The sequence below is a fragment of the Ruditapes philippinarum genome, unplaced genomic scaffold (genome assembly GCF_026571515.1).
Source record: "Ruditapes philippinarum isolate M1 unplaced genomic scaffold, ASM2657151v2 ctg973_1_1_1_1, whole genome shotgun sequence".
NCBI classification, from domain to species: domain Eukaryota; kingdom Metazoa; phylum Mollusca; class Bivalvia; order Venerida; family Veneridae; genus Ruditapes; species Ruditapes philippinarum.
Genome location: NW_026865621.1, coordinates 31244 through 52442, shown reverse-complemented (window position 1 = coordinate 52442; position 21199 = coordinate 31244). Strand labels below are relative to the sequence as shown.

Genomic DNA, 21199 nt, shown 5'->3' with positions numbered 1-21199 from the left:
GCCGCATACTTGTACTGCGTCGCATTTATACATTGAGGTCATGATTCCGCCATTCACTGAAAGTTTTTAACGGTGTTATTTGATTTCGCCGTGGTTATTAGTCCCCTACCGGTTTAACCGGAGGGGACTTTAGGTTTACCCTCCGTCCGTCTGTCCGTCTGTCTGTCTGTCTGTCCGTCTGTCTGTCAGTCTGTCAGTCCGTCCGTCCACAAAACTGGATCCCGCGATAACGCAAAAAGTACTGAAAATATTTTTATGAAACTTGATATATGGATAGATGGCAGTATGGAGATTATGCACGTCTTTTTTTTTTCTTCCTATGTTGAAAATTCTGGTTGCTATGGCAACAAATAGTCTGAAAATATGGCAAATTTAACACATAAACTGGATCCAGTGATAACTCAAAAAGTACTGAAAATATTTTTATGAAACTTGAAATATGGGTAGATGGCAGTCTGGAGATTATGCACATCTTTTTCTTTTCTTCTTATGTTGAAAATTCTGGTTGCTATGGCAACAAATAGCCTGAATTTCAAGATTTCTGATTTAAATTTTTCAGCTTTTTCACTATATGTTCTTTATTTCTTAAGGTGTTTACTTCAAACTTTAAATATAAGTTTCTGGTCATCAACCACATCATATGTGACAAGGTTTATAACTCTAGCACAAAAAATATCAGTATTACCTCCCTTGAACTTAGATTTTTTAGGGGAAAAAATGTTGTCTTTTTTAAATAACTTCTTTATTTCCTAATGTATCTACTTCAAACTTCATATATATGTTTCTTATTATCACTCGACATTTTTGAGAAGGTTAAATACTCTAGCAAGACTATTTCCAGAATTATGTCCCCCTTGAACTTAGATTTTTTTCGAGAAACTGGTATTTTCACTCCAACTTCTTCATTCCTTATAGGATTTACTTTAAAATCCCACATCGTAATAATATGACAAGGTCGTATAAACATAATTTCCTTACTAAGCATGGAAACTTAACACATTACTGTGATATAGACAAACTTATTTTATTATGTTTTGTGGTCGATATTTTCAAATACAGACTTCATCCTCAAATTCATTATAAATGGCAATACACAGGAGTGTATGACAATTAAAGAACTTTTTGAGGGACCGGTAGGGGACTACTGTATTGCCTGCAATACTATCAAATGCTTGTTTAATTATTTGCTGTTGGCATCAAAGATAAATAGAGAAAGGGCATTTTAGCAAATTACAAGATTTTCTTGATACAACTTCATGTAGATCTACTAATTAATTTTCGTACTAATACATGTATATCTGGTTTCAAGTTCACAGAGTACAATTATAAATAGATCTACATTTATTATACAAATGAACATGTATTATTCCCCGCGAATCACGGCAAATGTTCACGGCAAAATCGCCGTCTCATGTTGCCGCGAATTCGCTCGCGTTATAAAGCATGAGAGTTCGCCGCGAATACGCGAATTGTGCAGGTTTCGCGTGTCCAGTTCTGTAATCCGTGCTTTATCAGTGTTTTTTTTCTTTATATAACTACTACCCTAAAACGGTACCATTCCCAATGGAAAATAGACATTAAAATTCCCAATTTCCAATGTTAAATTCCCAAAATGGCTGTTCAAAATGCCCACAAGGCCAAGTGATTTTTCTAAAATCATTTAAATCCAACATATTCATATAAATTACAACTCAATAGTCCTATCTGGACAGTGGAAGCTGTTAGCTATCTTTATTCATGATGTCTAATCTCATTTGTAGCTGAAAAAATGCATTAAAAAAATTCCCAATTTTAGTTAAAATAACGCATTTTTTTCCCAATCAGTCTGGTACCGGCACCATTCCCAAAGTAGGGGAAAAAAACGCTGTTTATAAACAATGCATTAATACATATATATGTAGATTCGTTCATGTGGTTCAAAATTTTGTTTGGATTTAATATATAAAATGTAATTAAATGTATAAATTATGCATATAAAATTTGAAAATTTTGTCTACAATTATTCAAATACATGTACATAATATATTGTTAAATAAAATGTCCCGCATCAAATAACCGCTGCCGTAATATAGCGATATCATTGGGGACCGGTGACAGTTATGGCTTTTTCCCGGCAAATTTGCCCGCCCACACAAATCAAGGAAAGTTGTTGTTTTTTCGCTTTTAGCAAACTTCGGATATAACGAATGGTATTTTAATGTCCCATTGAGTTTGTTATAAGCGAAGTCGACTGTATTTTAATATTTTTAATAATACAAACAATCGGAAATATATCAGAAACAATAAAATCAGATGTTTACTTTTCATAAATTACAATTTGTTCCTGTTAAAAAATTTTGAGATCAATGTTTAAAAAAAATAAGCACAAAATAGGCAATATAAATAATAATAACCATCAACTGTAAAGACTTAACCCCAGCAGTAATCAGATTTCTCAAGGTTGTGTTTTAGAGATCGTGTTTTCATGACTGTCCATTTATGCTTCGAGTAAATACACATTGATTTATTGCATTCAGTGGATGGGACAAATAGAAATATACAAAAAATGGTCGGCAAGAGCAAATAAATTTATTTGGAGCGCAGTGTTTATCTAGGGTTGGTTGGGAGACAGCAAACAAAGCTATTTTTAATTTTGGCCTCAATAATGATCGGTTGGTACTTTAAATTCAGACAACTAGCCAATAAACTGATGTGTTACTATAAATACCCATTGGTGATTCACAGGACCTTCACCCCCAACAAAATATTTAAGATATTGTTAAAATACGAAACAAGAGTAATTCTGAACAATTTTTGTGTGCCCATGGTACTAAGAATTTATTTTAAAATGAGGAAATGACAGTTACTTTAGACATTTCTGAGGCCATGTGTACGCAGAATTTATTTTTTTGCAGGATGGTATTTTGTAGGTATATGATGCACAGGGCAAAAAAACCCTTCTTTGTAGAGGCCGAATATAGGCTGCTTCCCCAACCAAACTAGCCTCTTTTTTTCCCCAGTTTGTCCTCAAAATTCCCCAGTCTTTTGACATTTCCCATAGAATTAAGAACAAAATTAAATGATGGTGTTGAATTAAGGTCTTTTACTGCCTTATTAGTATTTCCCAGTGCTTTTTGCTTTTCTCTTTTGAAGAACTTGTTAAAAGTTTGTGTTTAATTTGAGACCCCTTTTCTTAAAGTATGCCAAAATCATGCATATTTTCCACAAGTAAAAGGCTGAGGCCCCTTCCCCAAAAATGGTGTTTTGGCTCTGATGCAGGATCCAATGCATCCAGTAAATTCCTGCATATACATGTTGATTTACCCGTCTGTCCAGATGTCTGTCCGCACAATACTGAATAAAGATAGGGGGCCATCTAACTGTAAACAGAACAAAAGGGAACTATAGAATTCATTCCTTAACAATAGAATAAGGAGCCATGGCCCTCTATTAAACAAAAGAAAATAACAATAGAAATGGCCCTTTATCCCTATTCGGTAGGATGTCTGTCCAGATATCCGTTTGTCCCGTTTTCTTGCCTGGGACATAACTCAATCAATGAAACAACAAGAGGTATCAAAATTAAACTTTGTAGGTTGAAAGATCTCATTGAGAAGGTGTGCAGTGCACAAGAAGAGTTACTCTGCCTTGCTTAATTTTGGAGTTATTCCCCTTTGTTCATTTTTAGCTCACCTGTCACAAAGTGACAGGGTGAGCTTTTGTGATCGCTTTTCGTCCGGCGTCCGTCCGTCGTCCGTCCGTCCGTCCGTCCGTCGTCCGTCGTCCGTCCGTAAACTTTTACTTTAAATGACATCTCCTCATAAACCACTAAGCCAATTTCATCCAAACTTCACAGGAATGTTCCTTTGGTGGTCACCTTTAAAAATTGTTCAAAGAATTTAATTCCATGCAGAACTCTGGTTGCCATGGCAACCAAAAGAAAAAAACTTTAAATATCTTCTTTTAAAAAACCCAAAGAGCTAAAGCTTAGATATTTAGCATGAAACATCTTCTAGTGAGTGTCTACCAAGATTGTTCAAATAAAAGCCCTGGGGTCAAAATTGGCCCCGCCCCAGGGGGTCATTGATTTTCCCTATATGCATATAGTAAAAACTTAAAAAATCTTCTTTTAAAGAACCCAAAGAGCTAGAGCTAAGATATTAAGCATGAAACATCTTCTAATGAGTGTCTACCAAGTTTGTTCAAATAAAAGCCCTGGGGTCAAAATTGGCCCCGCCCAAGGGGGTCATTGATTTTCCCTATATGCATATAGTAAAAACTTAAAAAATATTCTTTTAAAGAACCAAAAGAGCTAGAGCTTAGATATTTGGCATGAAACATCTTCTAGTGAGTGTCTACCAAGATTGTTCAAATAAAAGCCCTGGGGTCAAAATTGGCACCGCCCCAGGGGGTCATTGATTTTCCCTATATGCATATAGTAAAAACTTAAAAAATCTTTTTTTAAAGAACCCAAAGAGCTAGAGCTAAGATATTTAGCATGAAACATCTTCTAATGAGTGTCTACCAAGTTTGTTCAAATAAAAGCCCTGGGGTCAAAATTGGCGCTGCCCCAGGGGGTCATTGATTTTCCCTATATGTATATAGTAAAAACTTAAAAAATCTTCTTTTAAAGAATTCAAAGAGCTAGAGATAAGATATTTAGCATGAAACTTGTTCTAATGGGTGTCTACCAAGTTTGTTCAAATAAGAGCCCTGGGGTCAAAATTGGCCCCGCCCCAGGGGGTCATTGATTTTCCTTATATATGTGTATAGCAAAAACTTAAAAAGTATTCTTTGAAAAAATCTAAATAGCTAGAGTTAAGATATTAAGCATGAAACATCTTCTAGTGAGTGTCTACAAAGTTTGTTCAAATAAAAGCCCTGGGGTCAAAATTGGCCCTGCCCCGGGGGTCATTGATTTTCCTTATATGTGTATAGGAAAAACTTAAAAAACATCTTTGAAAAAACCCAAATAGCTAGAGTTTAGATATTAAGCATGAAACATGTTCTAGTAAGTGTCTACAAAGTTTGTTCAAATAAAAGCCCTGGGGTCAAAACTGGCCCCGCCCAAGTGGTATCATTGTTTTTAACTATAAGTGTATAGTAAAAACTTAAAAAATCTTCTTTAAAAAAACACAATGAGCTACAGCTTAGATGTTTAGCATGAAACATCTTCTTATGGGTGTCTACCAAGTTTGTTCAAATAAAAGCCCTTGGTTAAAATTGGCCCTGCCGGGGGTAGGAGAGGGCAGATCATTGTTTTTCATTATAAGTGTGTACATCATGAAACGTCTTCTAATAGGTGTCTTCCAAGTTTGTTCAAATAAAAGCCCTGGGGTTTAAACTGGCTCCGCTCCGGGGGCCTACATACAGGTGAGCGACCTTAGGGCCATCATGGCCCTCTTGTTTCACTTTTGAACTTTGTTCGGGACATAACTCTGAAACTATAAGAGATATCAACATGAAACTATGTAAGTAGATTGATCTCATTGGGAAAAAGTGCAGTGCTATAGAATCGTAACTTTTGTTGTAACCGGGAACTGTTTATAACACTCATTGTGTAAATACCTCTAAATTATCGCATTACCCCATCCATGCCAAAAACTTGAATGCTTATTAGCGGTAATGATTGTTTACTTACCAATCAATAGATATCTGTGTATTTCCTAACATTATTTTTAATGCAAATTAATTTTATTTTGTAAAGGATTACTGAGAACTGTATATATTTTAACCAAAAATGGTTTTTAATGCAAATTAATGTTATTTTGTAAAGTACAGTCTAACTTGCCCATACGGCCACATGTATTAAGGGTCTTTTGTCTTAAACAACTGCTATAAATCCCCTCAATCATTTTCTCTCTATATCTTTAATGTATTAAGGGACTTTTGCTCAACGCGACCAGCAACCGCTAATTAGTCACATAATTGAGATCGTCTTTTAATTATACGAAAATTTTTACCTGTCAAGTAATTGTGTTTTTAGATAACGCTGCCTCATAATGTCACAAGTGTCAACAGTCAAAACACAACAAATAAATGTGTGAAGGACTCTATTTCCCAAGTTAAGTATACCCGTGACGTGTATTATCCAATAAAATCGGATAAACAATGCAACGCTCCGCCCCTACTGAGATGGTGTATACGCTTTGCTTGTTGACATTTTGACTGCATTGAATTCACCTTGAACTTGATCAGCTATTAAATTAATTCTAACAATTAGGTATAGTTTGTTTATTTCAAATGAAAAAAATGCACAACAGAAAACATTTTCACTAATAGGGTTTTCGTGTTGGAGACAAGGAAAAACAACGGAGAAGTTAAAAAAAATTCTGGATTCAATAAATATCAGAAAGTTATTTTTATGCCCCTGCCATGTAATGGCCGGGGCATATAGTGTTACCCTGTTCCGTCATTCTGTCATTCCATCATCATCAGTTTCCGTTCATTATCTTAAGAACGGTTGCACACATTAAACTCAAATTTGACATATGGATATGTCATGAGAAAATACAGGTCAAGTTCGAATTTGGTCATGGTTCGATGATTTTTGGCAGAGTTATGCCCCTTTTACTTTGAAAATAATATGAAATTTTCAGTTTCTGTTCATTATCTCCCCAAAGGTACAACACATTCAACTCAAACTTGATATATAGATATGTCATGAAAAAATACAGGTCAAGTTTGAATTTGGTCATGGTTCGATGATTTTTGGCAGAGTTATGCCCCTTTTACTTTGAAAACAATATGAAATTTTCAGTTTCCGTTCATTATCTCCCCAAAGGTACAACACATTCAACTCAAATTTGACATATGGATATGTTTTTGGAATGCCCAGGCCAAGTTCGAATTTGGTCATGGTTCAATGATTTTTGGCAGAGTAATGCCCCTTTCACTTTGAAAATAATATGAAATTTACAGTTTCTGTTCATTATCTACCCAACAGTGTTACATATTCAACTTAAATTTGACATATGGATATGTCAAAGGAATGAGCAGGTCAAGTTGGAATTTGGTCATGGTTTGATGATTTTTTGGCAGAGTTATGTCCCTTTCACTTTGAAAATAATATAGATACATCTTAGGAATAAGCAGTTTAAGTTTGAATTTGGTCGTGGTTCAATGATTTTAGACAAACTTATCTTTCCTGAATGTTGGAAAAATTTTGACCTTTCAGTTTCAGCACTCATACTTTTAGCCATTATTTTGGCTACAAATATGCAATATGCTATTTTTATGCCACCGCAGCATCTGCGATGCGGTGGCATATAGCGATTCACCTGTGTGTGTGTGTGTTTGTTCGTTTGTTTGTGTGTGTGTGTGTTATATAGATTATATAGTGAACTTAAAAAATCTTCTTGTGAAAAACCACTAGTCCAATTTCAACCAAACTTGGCAGGATTGATCCTTGGGTGAAGGGCTTCCAAAATTGTTCAAAGAATTTAATTCCATGCAGAAATCTGGTTGCCATGGCAACCAAAAGGAATTATAAGAATAAATTTAGAAAATCTTCTTGTAAAGACCCAAAAGGCCTAGAGCTTAGATATTTTGCATAAGGCATTGTCTGGTAGACCTCTACCAAGATTGTTCAAATTATAGCCCTGGGGTCAAAATCTGCCCCGCCCCGGGGGTCATTGATTTTCACTATATGTACATATAGTAAAAACTTAAAATTCCTTTTTGTAAAGACCCATAGGCCTAGAGCTTAGATATTTTGCATAAGGCATTGTCTGGTAGACCTATACCAATATTGTTCAAATTATAACCCTGGGGTCAAAATCAGCCCTGCCCCGGGGGTCATGGATTTTCACTATATGTACATATAGTAAAAATTTAAAATACCTTCTTGTAAAGACCCAAAAGGCCTAGAGCTTAGATATTTTGAATAAGGCATTGTCTGATAGACCTCTACCCAGATTGTTCAAATTATAGCCCTGGGGTCAAAATCGGCCCGACCCCGGGGGTCATTGATTTTCCTCATATTTACATAGTAAAAACTTATAGTAAAAACTTTAAAAAAAATTCTTCTAGCAATTGACAAATGCTAGAGGTTAGATACTTTGCATGAAACATTGTGAAGTGAACCTCTAGCAAGAATGTTCAAATAATAGCCCTGGGGTCAAAATTGCCCCCGCCCCGGGGTCATTGATTTTCAATATATACATATGGTAAAAAATAAAAAAAATCTTATTGTGTGAAGGTACAAGGCTTAGAGCTTTAATATTTGTTAAATGATATCATCTATAGGTACTCTACCAAAGTTGTTCAAATTTTGCCTCTAGTGTCAAAATTAAAAGTGAACTTTGATATCAGCTGACCTAGATTTTGACAAAGTGTATTACATGTTGTCCTTTGATGCAGTCATGAAATTTTAGGCTGTGTGAAATATGACCTTCACCACCAAATTCACTAGACTCAAGTGCATTGATATATTCCTACTCTGATCTTTTATTGAGTTAACAATAGATTTAACCACTAATCTGATAATAAGAATTAGATATGCATTATGACAATCTTCAATTGTATAGAAACAAAAAAAATATGTTCCTACACTACTATTTAGAGTTGTATTAATGCGGTGGCATAGCATTTTTCTCAAATGCAATCTTGTTAAAAGGTTAAGACTGAATAATTTCAGTGCCTTGAACATTGTATGAAAATGGTTTGTGTTAACATTGAAAAGTTTTAAGGGCTTTGAACTTAAAATGAAAAAAAAAATTAATGCACCATCTGAAATTTTGGCTGCATGCGGGGGCATCCGTGGCATGATGACACATTTCTAGTTTACATAAGCATCCATTTAGATTATCGGAGAGTACAAATTATTCAACATTTACATAAATGAAGTCCGTACGTCCCGAAATCTTGTGAACTCAACTCCTCTTAAACGGGATGGCAGATTTTGCTTAAACTTCCAGGGATGAACAACCTTAATGTGTAGATGGTTGTAAAGGAAGGAATTTTTGCTTCAACCAAATTTAACAAAATTATGGCCATTTGTTGATTTTTTCACTATATACCATATTGAAATTTTGTGAACGCAACTCCTCTTAAACGGGATGGCAGATTTTGCTTAAACTTCTAGGAATGAACAACCTTAATGTGTTGATGGAAGTAACGAAAGGATTTTTTGCTGCGACCAAATTTAACAGAATTATGGCCCTTTGTTGACTTTTTCACTATATACCATATAGAAATTTTGTGAATGCAACTCCTCTTTAACCAGATGGCAGATTTTGCCTAAACTTCCAGGGATGAACAACCTTAAGGTGTAGATGCTAGTAAATGAAGGAATTTTTTCCGCGACAAAATTTAACAGAATTATGGTCCTTTGTTAATTTTTTCACTATATACCATAAAGAAATTTGGTGAACGCAACTCGTCTTAAACCGGATGGCAGATTTTGCTTAAACTTCCAGGGATGAACAACCTTAATGTGTAGATGGAAATAAAGGAAGGAATTTTTGCTGCAACCAAATTTAATTGAATTATGGCCCTTTGTTGATTTTTTCACTATATTCCATATATATGTTGTCAGTGGGGGCATCCTTGTTCTTTGGACACAGTTCAAGTATATGATGCTTTGTCTTAAGAGACAGTTTCATTGAGCGACCGTTTTGGGTGTTTCCCTAATACGGTCGCTTTATACAAGTTTGACTGTATTACTGAGTACCGTATATATTTAAGCGGCCGTAAGTTGAACAAAAATGGTTGCAAAAATTGTACATAAAAATCAACTCGATTTCTGGTTGAGTAACTAAAAAAAGTTTTTCGAGAGATCTGTTAGTGGTGATGCAGGCTCATTTTTAGAACTTGTTGGTAAAGAAACAAAGACATAATGTTTACAGAAAAAACTTTCAAAATGAATCCAATTTATATGTTGCAATGGATGTTCAATAATAATGTTCAGTTTTTTAATCATTGGCCGATGTAAAGGAAAGTTATGTTCAGCAAATCAAACATCTCCCTTTGTTGATGAAGAATATAAACTTACAGAGTCACTATAAAGATTTACCCTTCTCAATATATCCACGTGCAAAACAAAGTGTCGACAGGTGCAAAGACAATGTACATTGACAGTACCTTTGATTGTTTGTCAGGGCAGCAGTTCTTACATCACACGATGTTTGTATTGATTAATGAAATGAATAATGTTTTAGTGCCGACCAAACGAAGACCAATCAAAATTAGTTTACTAAATTGTCAGACTCTCCTTGTAGCCAATGGTGTTTGATTAGCTCCATCTCATAGACTTTTTGTCCCCTGCCTTTTCAATGAAAAAAGGGGGATATAGTAAAAGGCTATGTCCATCTGTTCGAACAAACCCAGAAATACTTGGGTGACTTGGAGAAAAATGGGTAACAGTAAATTCTCTTTGATCCTATTCATTCCATTTTTACTTGTGTGTCTTTTTAAAGCCTTTTGTGACTAAAAATGGCCAAAAAGATCAAAGGAAAAGTCTTTGTGAGTACGTCCGTTATCAATTTGGTTTCCAGAGCATAACTTAAGTTCCATTTGGCCCACAATATTCAAACTTCATAGGACGATTGCTATTTGAAGGAGGTAATACTTTATTTAATTCTCATGTCTTACAAATGCTTCATCCTAACTAAAAAAGAAAAAAGAAGAAAAAAAACCACTTTCGGGCATATAATGCTCTGTCTAGCGGTGCTCTTGTTTTATACTCTCCTGTGTCCAAAACCTCTGGGAGCATCAACAGGTTCTTGTTGTCTTGAGTAATGGCCCTTTGATGATTTTAATTTTAAATAATTTGTTCAGACTCTCTTATTCCATTAATTCAATTTTAATTAAACTTTACAGGATTGATGGGTAGCTTAAGGACTTACACGATTTTTCAGGTTGTATGATTTTTGGCCGAGTTACAGCTATCATGAGAACTGAAGACACAGTCATGTGATCACTGATTGCTCTTGTCTTATTTAAGTGTGTGATGACTTTTTAAACCTTTTGTGAACAATACATAAAAGTATATAATTACAATCCTTTTTTTTTTTAGAAACTCTTGTGGAATTGAAAGATATGCTGAACGAGTTGAATCAAAAAGGTATCAAGTTTAAACAAGAACAAGGTGAGTCATATTTGATCAAAGCTTGTAGACTGTAATAAATTATTTTAACTAGTATTAGGTGGTAACCTGTGGTTTCTCTTTGTCCTCCACTACCTCTAGTTTAAGAAACAAAGTGAGTAAAAAATAGATAAATATGGCATTAGATAAGAATTTATGAATGCTTGCAGATTTTTTACATAAAACGATCATTTCAAAAATAGTGTTTTACAATATACATTCATATATTTCATTGCAGTTCAGTTTTCTTCTGCTTCGTTTAGTTTTTGAGTTTAATTGCTAACAACTTGTGAAAATGAAGAATTAATTATAGTTTAAAGGTAGCATTTAGTGAGATGTTTGCATTTCAGAGATATATATGTAATGATTTGTGCTCATGATCTCTCGCAAGAAAGATGTTTGCTTTGTAGGGATAATTATGAAATTATTTGACCACATTTTAAGGACATTATGATTTACACAATGTATATAATGATGATTTTGAATCATAAATGATTTTTTTATGTTTTCAAAATAAGTTAATGCTTAGATGAAAAGATAGTATTTAAAAATCTTCAATGTTTTTTTTTTTCCTTAAATTGTAAATGGGTCTGGTACCCTAACAATTGTGAAAAAAAAATTGTGAATTTTTTTCTTAAGAATAAAAATTTACCCAAATGATTCTTTTTTTAGATATTTCACAAAGAATTTACAACTCTTTGAGAGCATTTTTCATCTGTTAGTACACTATAACAGGATGTTTACCTCATATTTATATCAGATATGTTTGCAATGTACAACTTGATCAGAATATGTTCTAAACATTTGACTGCAAAATGTCTTTCATTATTCGGTACCCATAAGACTGAAAGACTTATTTTAATTCATTCAGCTTGAAAGATCTTTGTCCACAAAGTTTAAATTATCAAAATTACTGCTGCAAAATTCCCATTAATTTGGGTTTTATCTAATTGAAAGACCCTGGTTTAACATATAGTTGCCATTTTGGATATTGAATAATAATAAAAAAAATATCTGTAAATCAAATAGGAAGCAACTCAGCTTTCAATTTGAATATTGGCAGTAAGATGAGGTTTTAATTTTAAACAATACATCAACGCAGAGACAAATTTGAGATTTTAATCACTAATGGTAGAAAAATTAGGAAAAAGAGGGAATTAAAAGCTTAATTTATGTAGAATGTGAATTTTGCAGAATTGTGAACGAGTCCACTGGACCCATTTTGAAAATTTTTGAAAGAACGTTCGTGATTGTGAATGGGTCTGTTATTCGGTACCACTTATATAAGGGAAAAAAACCTCTGATTTTAAAGTTAAATACAGCTATGTTATACAGTAAATACCAAAATTTTTATCAAGTAAGAATTCTTTTATTTTGAACCAATTCTTATAAAGAACTATGGTCTTTGTATCTGATTATATAATTATATAATAGTAACAGAAATGATTCTGTTTGACTTGAAGTTAGTTTATATTTTTTATACAGCTACCACTAATGAGGCATCAAGTGAAGAAGAAGAAACAAGTATTCCACTCAAGTGTTCATCTGTGGACGGAATAAGATCAGTACTATCTGTGGCTAAACAGGAAACAACAACAAATAGTCTAAATAGAATTACAGAACTGATGTCAGCAGAGGTCAATGAACCCGTATCAATAAAAATGATTCCTGATATGATGGACTTTCGAAATGTGTTTGAAGAATCAGGTACTGTAAATTGAAAACACATTTTGTTTTATGCAATTTGAATAAAAAAAATTCTTTTCTCAACTTTTTTTAAAGAAAAATTAGATGTATTTTACAGTCATGTCTTAGTTGTGTTGCTGTCGTCATTGTTGTCCCCAATACTTAACACTGATTATAATTTTTAGGACATTTTTGTGTCGCCTCTACGGAGTATTGCGACATATAGGGATCACTTCTCCGTTGTCCGTCTGTCTGTCAGTCCGTTGCCAGATATACAAAAGCTTGTCCGGACTACTCCTCATAAACTACTGGTGCAATTTCATCCAAACTTTACAGGAATGATCAGTACCAAGTCTAGTTGTGCACTGTCCGTCTGTCTGTCCTTCTGTCACAAAATTTGTCCCAACATGAAATTGGCCATCATGAGGCGACACATGTGATTACTGGTCGCTCTTGTCTTGAGATAGCTAAGGGTCAGTTTTTAGGATTGTTGAATGTCTGTCTTTCATCGTCAGTCCATATTTAGTTTGTTAGCACTCTAGTTGTCACATTTTTGCCTCTATTGTCACCTAACTTGGTCAGGATGTTTGTCTAAGTAATTTCTTTGATGAGTTGGAACAATTGGGTCATCTCAGATGAAAAACAAAGTCACAGGAGCTAAAAATAGAAAAATCTTGTTAACACCCTAATGGCTATTGTTTTGATCCAAATATCCCGTAAATTGGTCAGATATGTTGGTTGGATGATTTCTAGGTCAAGTTCAGATATGGTTCTCTGTGGGTCAAAAACAAGATCACACTGTCCAAATATGGAAAAACCTTGTTAACACTTTAGGGGCTACTCTTCAAGTCCAAATATTTTGGAAATAGGTCAGAAAAGTTATGATTATCTCTAGGTCGAATTTGAATATGGGTCACCTGGGGTCAAAAACAAGGTCACACAGCCCAAATATGGAAAAACCTTGTTAACATTTTAGAGGCTATAATTTTGATTCAAACAGAAAGGTTGTTTTGGTGATTTCTAGGTCATGTTCAAATATGGGTCATCTGGTGTCAAAATCTAGGTCTCATAGTCAAAATATTGAAAATCCTTCTGAACACACTAGATGCTATTGTTACAGTGCAAATTCCTGGAAACTCGTCAGAAAGATTGTTATTATGATTTCAGGTCAAGTTTGAGTATGGTTTACCTAGTGTCAAAAAGTGGGTCACAAAGCCCAATTATGGAAAAAAAATCTATGTTAACACACTAAAGACTACTGTTTCAGTCCAGTTTTCCATGACATTGGTTAGAAATGTTGTTATAATGATTTCATGGTCAATTTCGAATATGGATCACATAGAGTCAAAAACTAGGTCACACAGCCCAAATATGGACAAACCTTTTTAAACTCTAGAGGATATTATTCCAGTCCAAATATCCATGAAATAAAGATTGAGCCTTAATAATAAGTGAGTGATATAAGGGCCATCATAATCACTAGGTCCAGAGTCAGTCACAATAACCTGGCCACATGACTAATTGGCTATCAATAGGGAGGGTGGAGGGTAAGACCTTCAACTATGTCAAACTCAAAGTGACCTTGTTTCATTTAAGACCTTGACCTTCAAGGTGAAATATTTGAATTTTCACGGATTTTGCTATAATTGACTGAAACTTAAATGACTATAAAATAAAAGAAAAAAATGTATATATAATGTTTTAAAAAGATTAGTTGAAACCATTTATTTGTTTGCTGTTATAAACAGTAAAAAGTGCCTCTGGCCAGCGGTGGCTCTTGCTAAATTAAAGTTGCATTCTAGAATATCATAAAAACATATAGCAGAATGAAAACTACATAAAAAAATTATATAAAATTTTGCATTTTTGCAAAAAGAGTTAAAACTAAAAAAAGAAAGTTGAGGTAATTGGCCTCTTGTTCAAGTAACTTGTCCTTTAATTTGAAAAGTGTCTGATTAAGGGCAAATAATTGACAATGACATGGCAATGTCTTTTTGTGCCCCCATTTAGATTTACCCTTGTCCTTCCATCTGTCCGTCCGTTAACGTTTTGTGTTGCACATTAGCTAAAAAAGTATTTGACCTAGAGTCATGAATTTTTAGCTCGACTTTTTTTTTGAAAAAAAAAGTGGAGGTATTGTTATAGTCAGGTCGGCGTTGCCGTTGCCGTTCCAGTCCGCAAACTTGTACCTGGATCATAACTTTTTTTATTTCTTGGTGTATTGTCTTCATACTTGGCCACAACAACCCTTGGGACAAGACCTTTCAGTAGATCACACTAACCTTGACCTTCATCCATAAATGACCTTGACCTTCAAGATTAAATTTCCAAATTTTGCATGTTCATGCTGTTATTGGCTGTAACTTTGTTATTTTTGAATGGATTGTCTTCAAACTTGAACATAATAATCTTCAAGGATATCCCTTAAAAATAACCAGACAGACCTTGACCTTCACTCATAAATGACCTTGACTTTGAAGGTCAAATTATTGAAATTTTCATTTTTTGGCTATTATTGGCTGTCACTTTGTTATTTTTGAATGGATTGTCTTCAAACTTGAACATAATAATCTTCAAGGATAACTCTTTAAAATAACCCGATAGACCTTGACCTTCACTCATCAATTACATTGTCTTTGAAGGTCAAATTATTGAAATTTTCATTGTTTTGGCTATAACATGAAAGTAACTTTGCTATTATTGAAGGGATCAACGTAATATTATAACAGAACATTCTTAAGGACCAGACCTTGTTGTTTATCAAACCCAAATTTACTTGGGCTCTTTAATGACTTTGACCTTGAAGGTTAAATTATTGAATTTTCTTAGATTTGTGCATTAAATGACCATAATTATATATTTATTGGTGTGTGTGTGTATATATATATACATAGATATCTATCATCATCATCATCATCATGATCATCATCAACAACAACAACAACGTGTATCTATTTATAGAATTGTGTGTTTCTATTTTTAGAATTGCGTGTTTCTATTTTTAGAATTGCTTGTTAATATTTATAGAATTGCGTGATACTATTTTTAGAATTACGTGTTTCTATTTTTAGAATTACGTGTTTCTATTTTTAGAATTGCATGTTGCTATTTATAGAATTGCGTGTTACTATTTATAGAAGTCCGTGTTGCTATTTATAGAATTGCGTGTTACTATTTTTAGCTCGACTATTCTATAAGAATAAGTAGAGCTATTGTAGTCACCCGAGCGTTGGCGTCGGCGTCGGTGTCGGCGTCGGCGTAACCACTTATGTTAAAGTTTTTGTAATAGTTCAAATATTTTCAAAGTCCATTGACATATGGCTTTGAAACTTTGCACACTTGTTCACCATCATGACCCCAACCTGTAGACAGGAGGAGGTAACTCTATCAAACATTTTGACAGAATAATGCCCCTTTTTCGACTTAGAATTTATGTTAAAGTTTTTGTCATAGTTCAAATATTTTCAAAGTCCATAGATATATGGCTTTGAAACTTTGCACACTTGTTCACCATCATGACCCCAACCTGTAGACATGAGGAGGTAACTCTATCAAGCATTTGACAGAATTATGCCCCTTTTTCGACTTAGAATTTATGTTAAAGTTTCTGTTATACCTCAAATATTTTCAAAGTCCATTGACATATGGCTTTGAAACTTTGCACACTTGTTCACCATCATGACCCCAACCTGTAAACAGGAGAAGGTAACTGTATCAAGCATTTTTTTTTACTATCAAGCACTAAGAATAGTCGAGCGTTGCTGTCCTACCGACAGCTCTTGTTAGAATTGCGAGTTTCTATTTATAGAATTGCTTTTTTCTTTTTATAGAAGTGCGTGTTGCTATTTATAGAATTGCGTGTTACTATTTTTAGAATTGCGTGTTTCTTTTTATAGAATTGCTTTTTTCTTTTTATAGAATTGCGTGTTACTATTTTTAGAATAGAATTGCGTGTTTCTATTTATAGAATTGCGTGTTTCTATTTACAGAATTGCGTGTTACTATTTATAGAATTGTGTGTTACTATTTATAGAATTGCGTGTTTCTATTTATAGAATTGCGTGTTTCATATATATATATATATATATAAAAAAAGAAGTTCGATTCCTTGTGTGGATCTCATGTATAAAAAAAGTATGTTTTGGGAAATGCAGAGTACAAAGTTCGTTAATTTTTATACGTTTATTTCTGTTTACACTGAATTTCCCTCCATTCACAAGTGAAATTTACAAAAAAAGAAGTTCGATTCCTTGTGTGGATCTCATGTATAAAAAAACAGAAATAAACGTATAAAAATTAACGAACTTTGTACTCTGCATTTCCCAAAACATACTTTTTTTATATATATATATATATATATATATATATATATATATATATATATATATATATATATATACACACAAAATAGATAAACAAAACTAATGTGAGAAGACAGACCGACTAAATTTATAAAAAGGAAACGTTAAGATATGTTCCAACCTTTCTGTGTTTGCTTTTAGAAAAAGGAAAAAGTCGAGCGTTGCCCCCGCCCGGCGGTGGCTCTTGTTACAGGAATGTTGCTCAGCATGTGTAGTTGTGCACCTGGGTATTTTCTTATGGATGTTTTTAGTATTTGTGGAGTTATTGCTTAAAATTTGCAATTTTCAACTCGTGTCGCACATAGCTCAAAAAGTATTTGACCTAGTCATGAAACTCTACAGGAATGCTGCTCAGCATGTGAAGTTGTGCACCTGGGGTTTGCCTTGTTGATTTATTCTGTTTGTCAGAGAAATTGCCCTTGACTTAGTAAAGATTTGCAATTTTAAACTTGTGTTCATGTAGCTCAAAAAGTATTCGACCTTGAGTCATAAATCTTTACAGCAATGTTGCTCAGCATGTGAAGATGTGCACCTGGGGTTTCTCTTGTTGTTTTTTAGCTTACCTTGCACATAGTGCAGGTGAGCTTTTAGGATGGCCAATCAAATGCGTCCAGGGTCTGTCCACATTTTATTCAATCGACATCTTCTATAATACCACTTGGCCAATATTAATGAAACTTGGCAGGAATACTCTTTGTATGAAGCTCTATCAAGATTGTTCAAAGAATGCCATTCCATGCTTAACTCTGGTTGCTATGGCAACTAAAAGAAAAAAACTTAAAAGGGCTTATACTGCAAAATGGAAAGGGCTAGAGCTTAGATATTTCTCACAAGGTATTAGCTTGTTGGTTTCTACCAAGTGTATTCAAATTATGGTCTAGAGTTGAAAATTGGTCTCTGTTATGGGGGTTAAAGGGGTTTTTTTTATTGCAAGGGTATATACACTTTCTTTTTAGGGATAAATTGAGAAAGTGTATCTTGTATTTTTTGTCTCAACAGACATTGTTATGAGGATTTTTCTATTAAAGATGAAAATGTTGTTGAATGTGAATGTTAATTCAAGCAGAATAACACAAATTTGAGAGCCACAGTGAAGTTGATTTCCCCATTCAATAATGGATTCTTCCATTAATTTCGTAACACCATCAGTAAGGAGACTGTGTCATTTCCGAAATACAATGTAAAATATTTCAGTTCTTGACATAAACTTGCACATTTTATTGTGTAAGATATTGCACAAAGAAACGAAAGTGAACAAAAAATGTTGTATTTTCCTCGCAAAAATTAGCTGATTAAGATAAAAGTTTAATTTACAGTACGGATATTACTTTTACATCCTTCCGTTATGCTGGAAAAATCATATATTTCAACATTGTGTACACCGGTCTTACTGATGAACGAAGTTTGTCATAATATTTCATTCTGAGAACAAATATACGATTCAAATTATTAAATAATCCATATCAATCAGTCCATTCAACAACTTTGCCTCAGAAAACATCTGTATCAATCTGACCTCGAGTTGAGATTATAAACAGAACTAAACCGGAAGTATGACAAAAAAGGACGACATGCTCAAGAAAATTGAGAAATTTGTAAAATAAATGCGTATTTCAAAACAAAGAAGTGAAGATGAATACAATTATCGGTGTGCTTCGTTGAAACAGGTATTTTAATAACTATTTGTGAGGTATTAAGGCATGACATTCAGTGTAAATATCTCCTCCCGTGTTATGATTTCTAAAATTATACATGTACACATGTGTTATTGACCTCAATAAATGTAAGTGAAAATGGAACAATAATTATGGTAATTATCCATGGTGTTACTTAATAATAGTAATACTTAATTATCTTTATCATATTGTTAACTAAGCAAGAAGCTTACGTAATTTAAATATTACCTAACCTCGCAATATTATCAATTTAAACTTGAAAATCTACTCAAAATGACTTCCCAATTCTGCACGTAACTCAAAAGTTTATGACCTGTAGGCCTGAAAGTTTACAAGAATGTTGGTCAGCATGTGTACTTATGCACCTTGGGATTTTCTTGTGGATTTATTCAGGATTTGTAGTATTTGCCCTTTACTTAATAAAATAATTTCAGTTTTCAACTTGGGCTCATGTTTGAAAAAAAAAAATTGACCTAGAAACATAATGTGGATTTATTTAATATTTGTAGAGTTTTGGCCCTTGACCTAGTAAAAATTAGCAATTTTCAACTTGTGTTGCACACAGCTCAAAAAGTATTTGACTTAGTCATGAAACTTTACAGGAATGTTGTTCAGCATGTGAAGTTGTGCACCTGGGGTTTCACTTGTGGATTTATTATTTTTTGTTAGAGTTATTGGCCTTGACTTAGTAAACATTTGCAAGTTTCAACTTGTGTCGTACATAGCTAAAAGTTTTTGACCAACAGTCACGAAACTTTACAAGAATGTTGCTCAGCATGTGAAGTTGTGCACCTGGGGTTTCACTTGTGCATAGCTCAAAAAGTATTTAACCTAGAGTCATTTAACTTAACAGGAAGTGTTGTCAGCATGTGTAGTGGTGCACCTGGGGTTTTGCTTGATTTATTTAGTATTTCCAGAGTTATTGCCCTTGACTTAGCAGAAGATATTTATTTTTCAACTTATGACACATTTAGCCCGAAAAATATTGAAAAAATCGGTGGAGAGTGTGGGCACCGGTATCCTATGGACACATTTCTAGTTTTTTTATGCATTGCATTGCTGACTTTCATATGAGTGATTGTGCAAAATTTCTTGAATTGATAATGATTAGATTAAGTTGTTTATTTAGCTCAACAATACGAAGTATATTGAGAGCTGTCCTACTTGCCCTGGCGTCAGCGTCCAGATTTCAGATTAAATTTTTGGTGCAGTAAAATACTTTTCTCTATAACTTTTTCATTTCTTATGGTATCAACTTCAAACTTCAAATATATGTTCATAATCATCAACCACATCTTATAGGGTAAGGTTCATAACTCTAGTATCAATATCTTCAGATTTATCTCCTTTGAACTAAGAATTTTCCTTAAAAAATATTATTTTTAATGTTACTTCTTTATATCTGAAGGGATCAACTTCATACTTCAAATATATGTTCCTTATCATCAACCACATCTTATGTGACGAGGTTCATAACTCTAGCACCAATATTTTGAGATTTATCTCCCCTTGAACTTAGAGTTTTCCTTAAAAATATTATTTTTTACTGTTACTTCCTTATTATCCCCCGCCGAAAAGGCGGCGGGGGATATAGAAATAGTCTCCGTCCGTCCGACCTTCCGTCCGTCCTTTCGTCCGACATTTTTGTCCGGAGCATATCTCTAAAAGTATTTGAGTTATCAACTTGAAACTTCATAGGTGGATAGACCTCATTGAGGAGGAGTGCAGTGCACAAGAACGATAACTCTACCCTGCATAAATTTTTGAGTTATTGCCCTTTGTTATTTTTCAAAATTGATTTTTGTCCAGAGCATAACTCCAAAAGCCTATGAGATATCAACATGAAACTTCATAGGTGCATAGATCTCACTCAGGAGGTGTGCAGTGCACAAGAATGATAACTCTACCTTTCATAATTTTTGAGTTATTGCCCTCTGTTATTTTTCATACTTAATTTTTCACCTGAGTGGAGCATAACTCAAAAAAAGTGTTTGACATATCAACATGAAATGTCATAGGTGGATAGATCTTATTGAGGAGGAATGTTGTGCACAAGAATGATAACTCTTCCCTATACAATTTTTGAGTTATTGCCCTTTGTTCTTTTTCATACTATTTTGTCCAGAGCTTATCTCAAAAAGTATTTGAGGTATCAACTTGAAACTTCATAGGTGGATGGATCTCATTGAGGAGGAGTGCAGTGCACAAGAATGATAACTCTACCATGCATAATTTTTGAGTTATTGCCCTTTGTTATTTTTCAAAATTAATTTTTGTCCAAAGCATAACTCAAAAAGCCTTTGAGATATCAAAATGAAACTTCATAGGTGCATAGATCTCACTCAGGAGGTGTGCAGTGCACAAGAATGATAACTCTACCTTTTATAATTTTTGAGTTATTGCCCTTTGTT

The 21199-nt window shown here is 33.8% G+C and overlaps 1 protein-coding gene across 1 annotated transcript in view; it reads left to right on the top strand.

Annotated features, from left to right (window-relative positions):
* Positions 1-21199, top strand: part of LOC132729769 (uncharacterized) — a 95219-nt gene that overhangs the window by 44919 nt on the left and 29101 nt on the right. Inside the window, exons 4-5 of the mRNA XM_060715590.1 lie at positions 10997-11068; positions 12551-12772. Of these exons, the coding sequence (XP_060571573.1) occupies positions 10997-11068; positions 12551-12772 (294 nt within the window). The remainder of the gene's footprint in view (positions 1-10996; positions 11069-12550; positions 12773-21199) is intronic.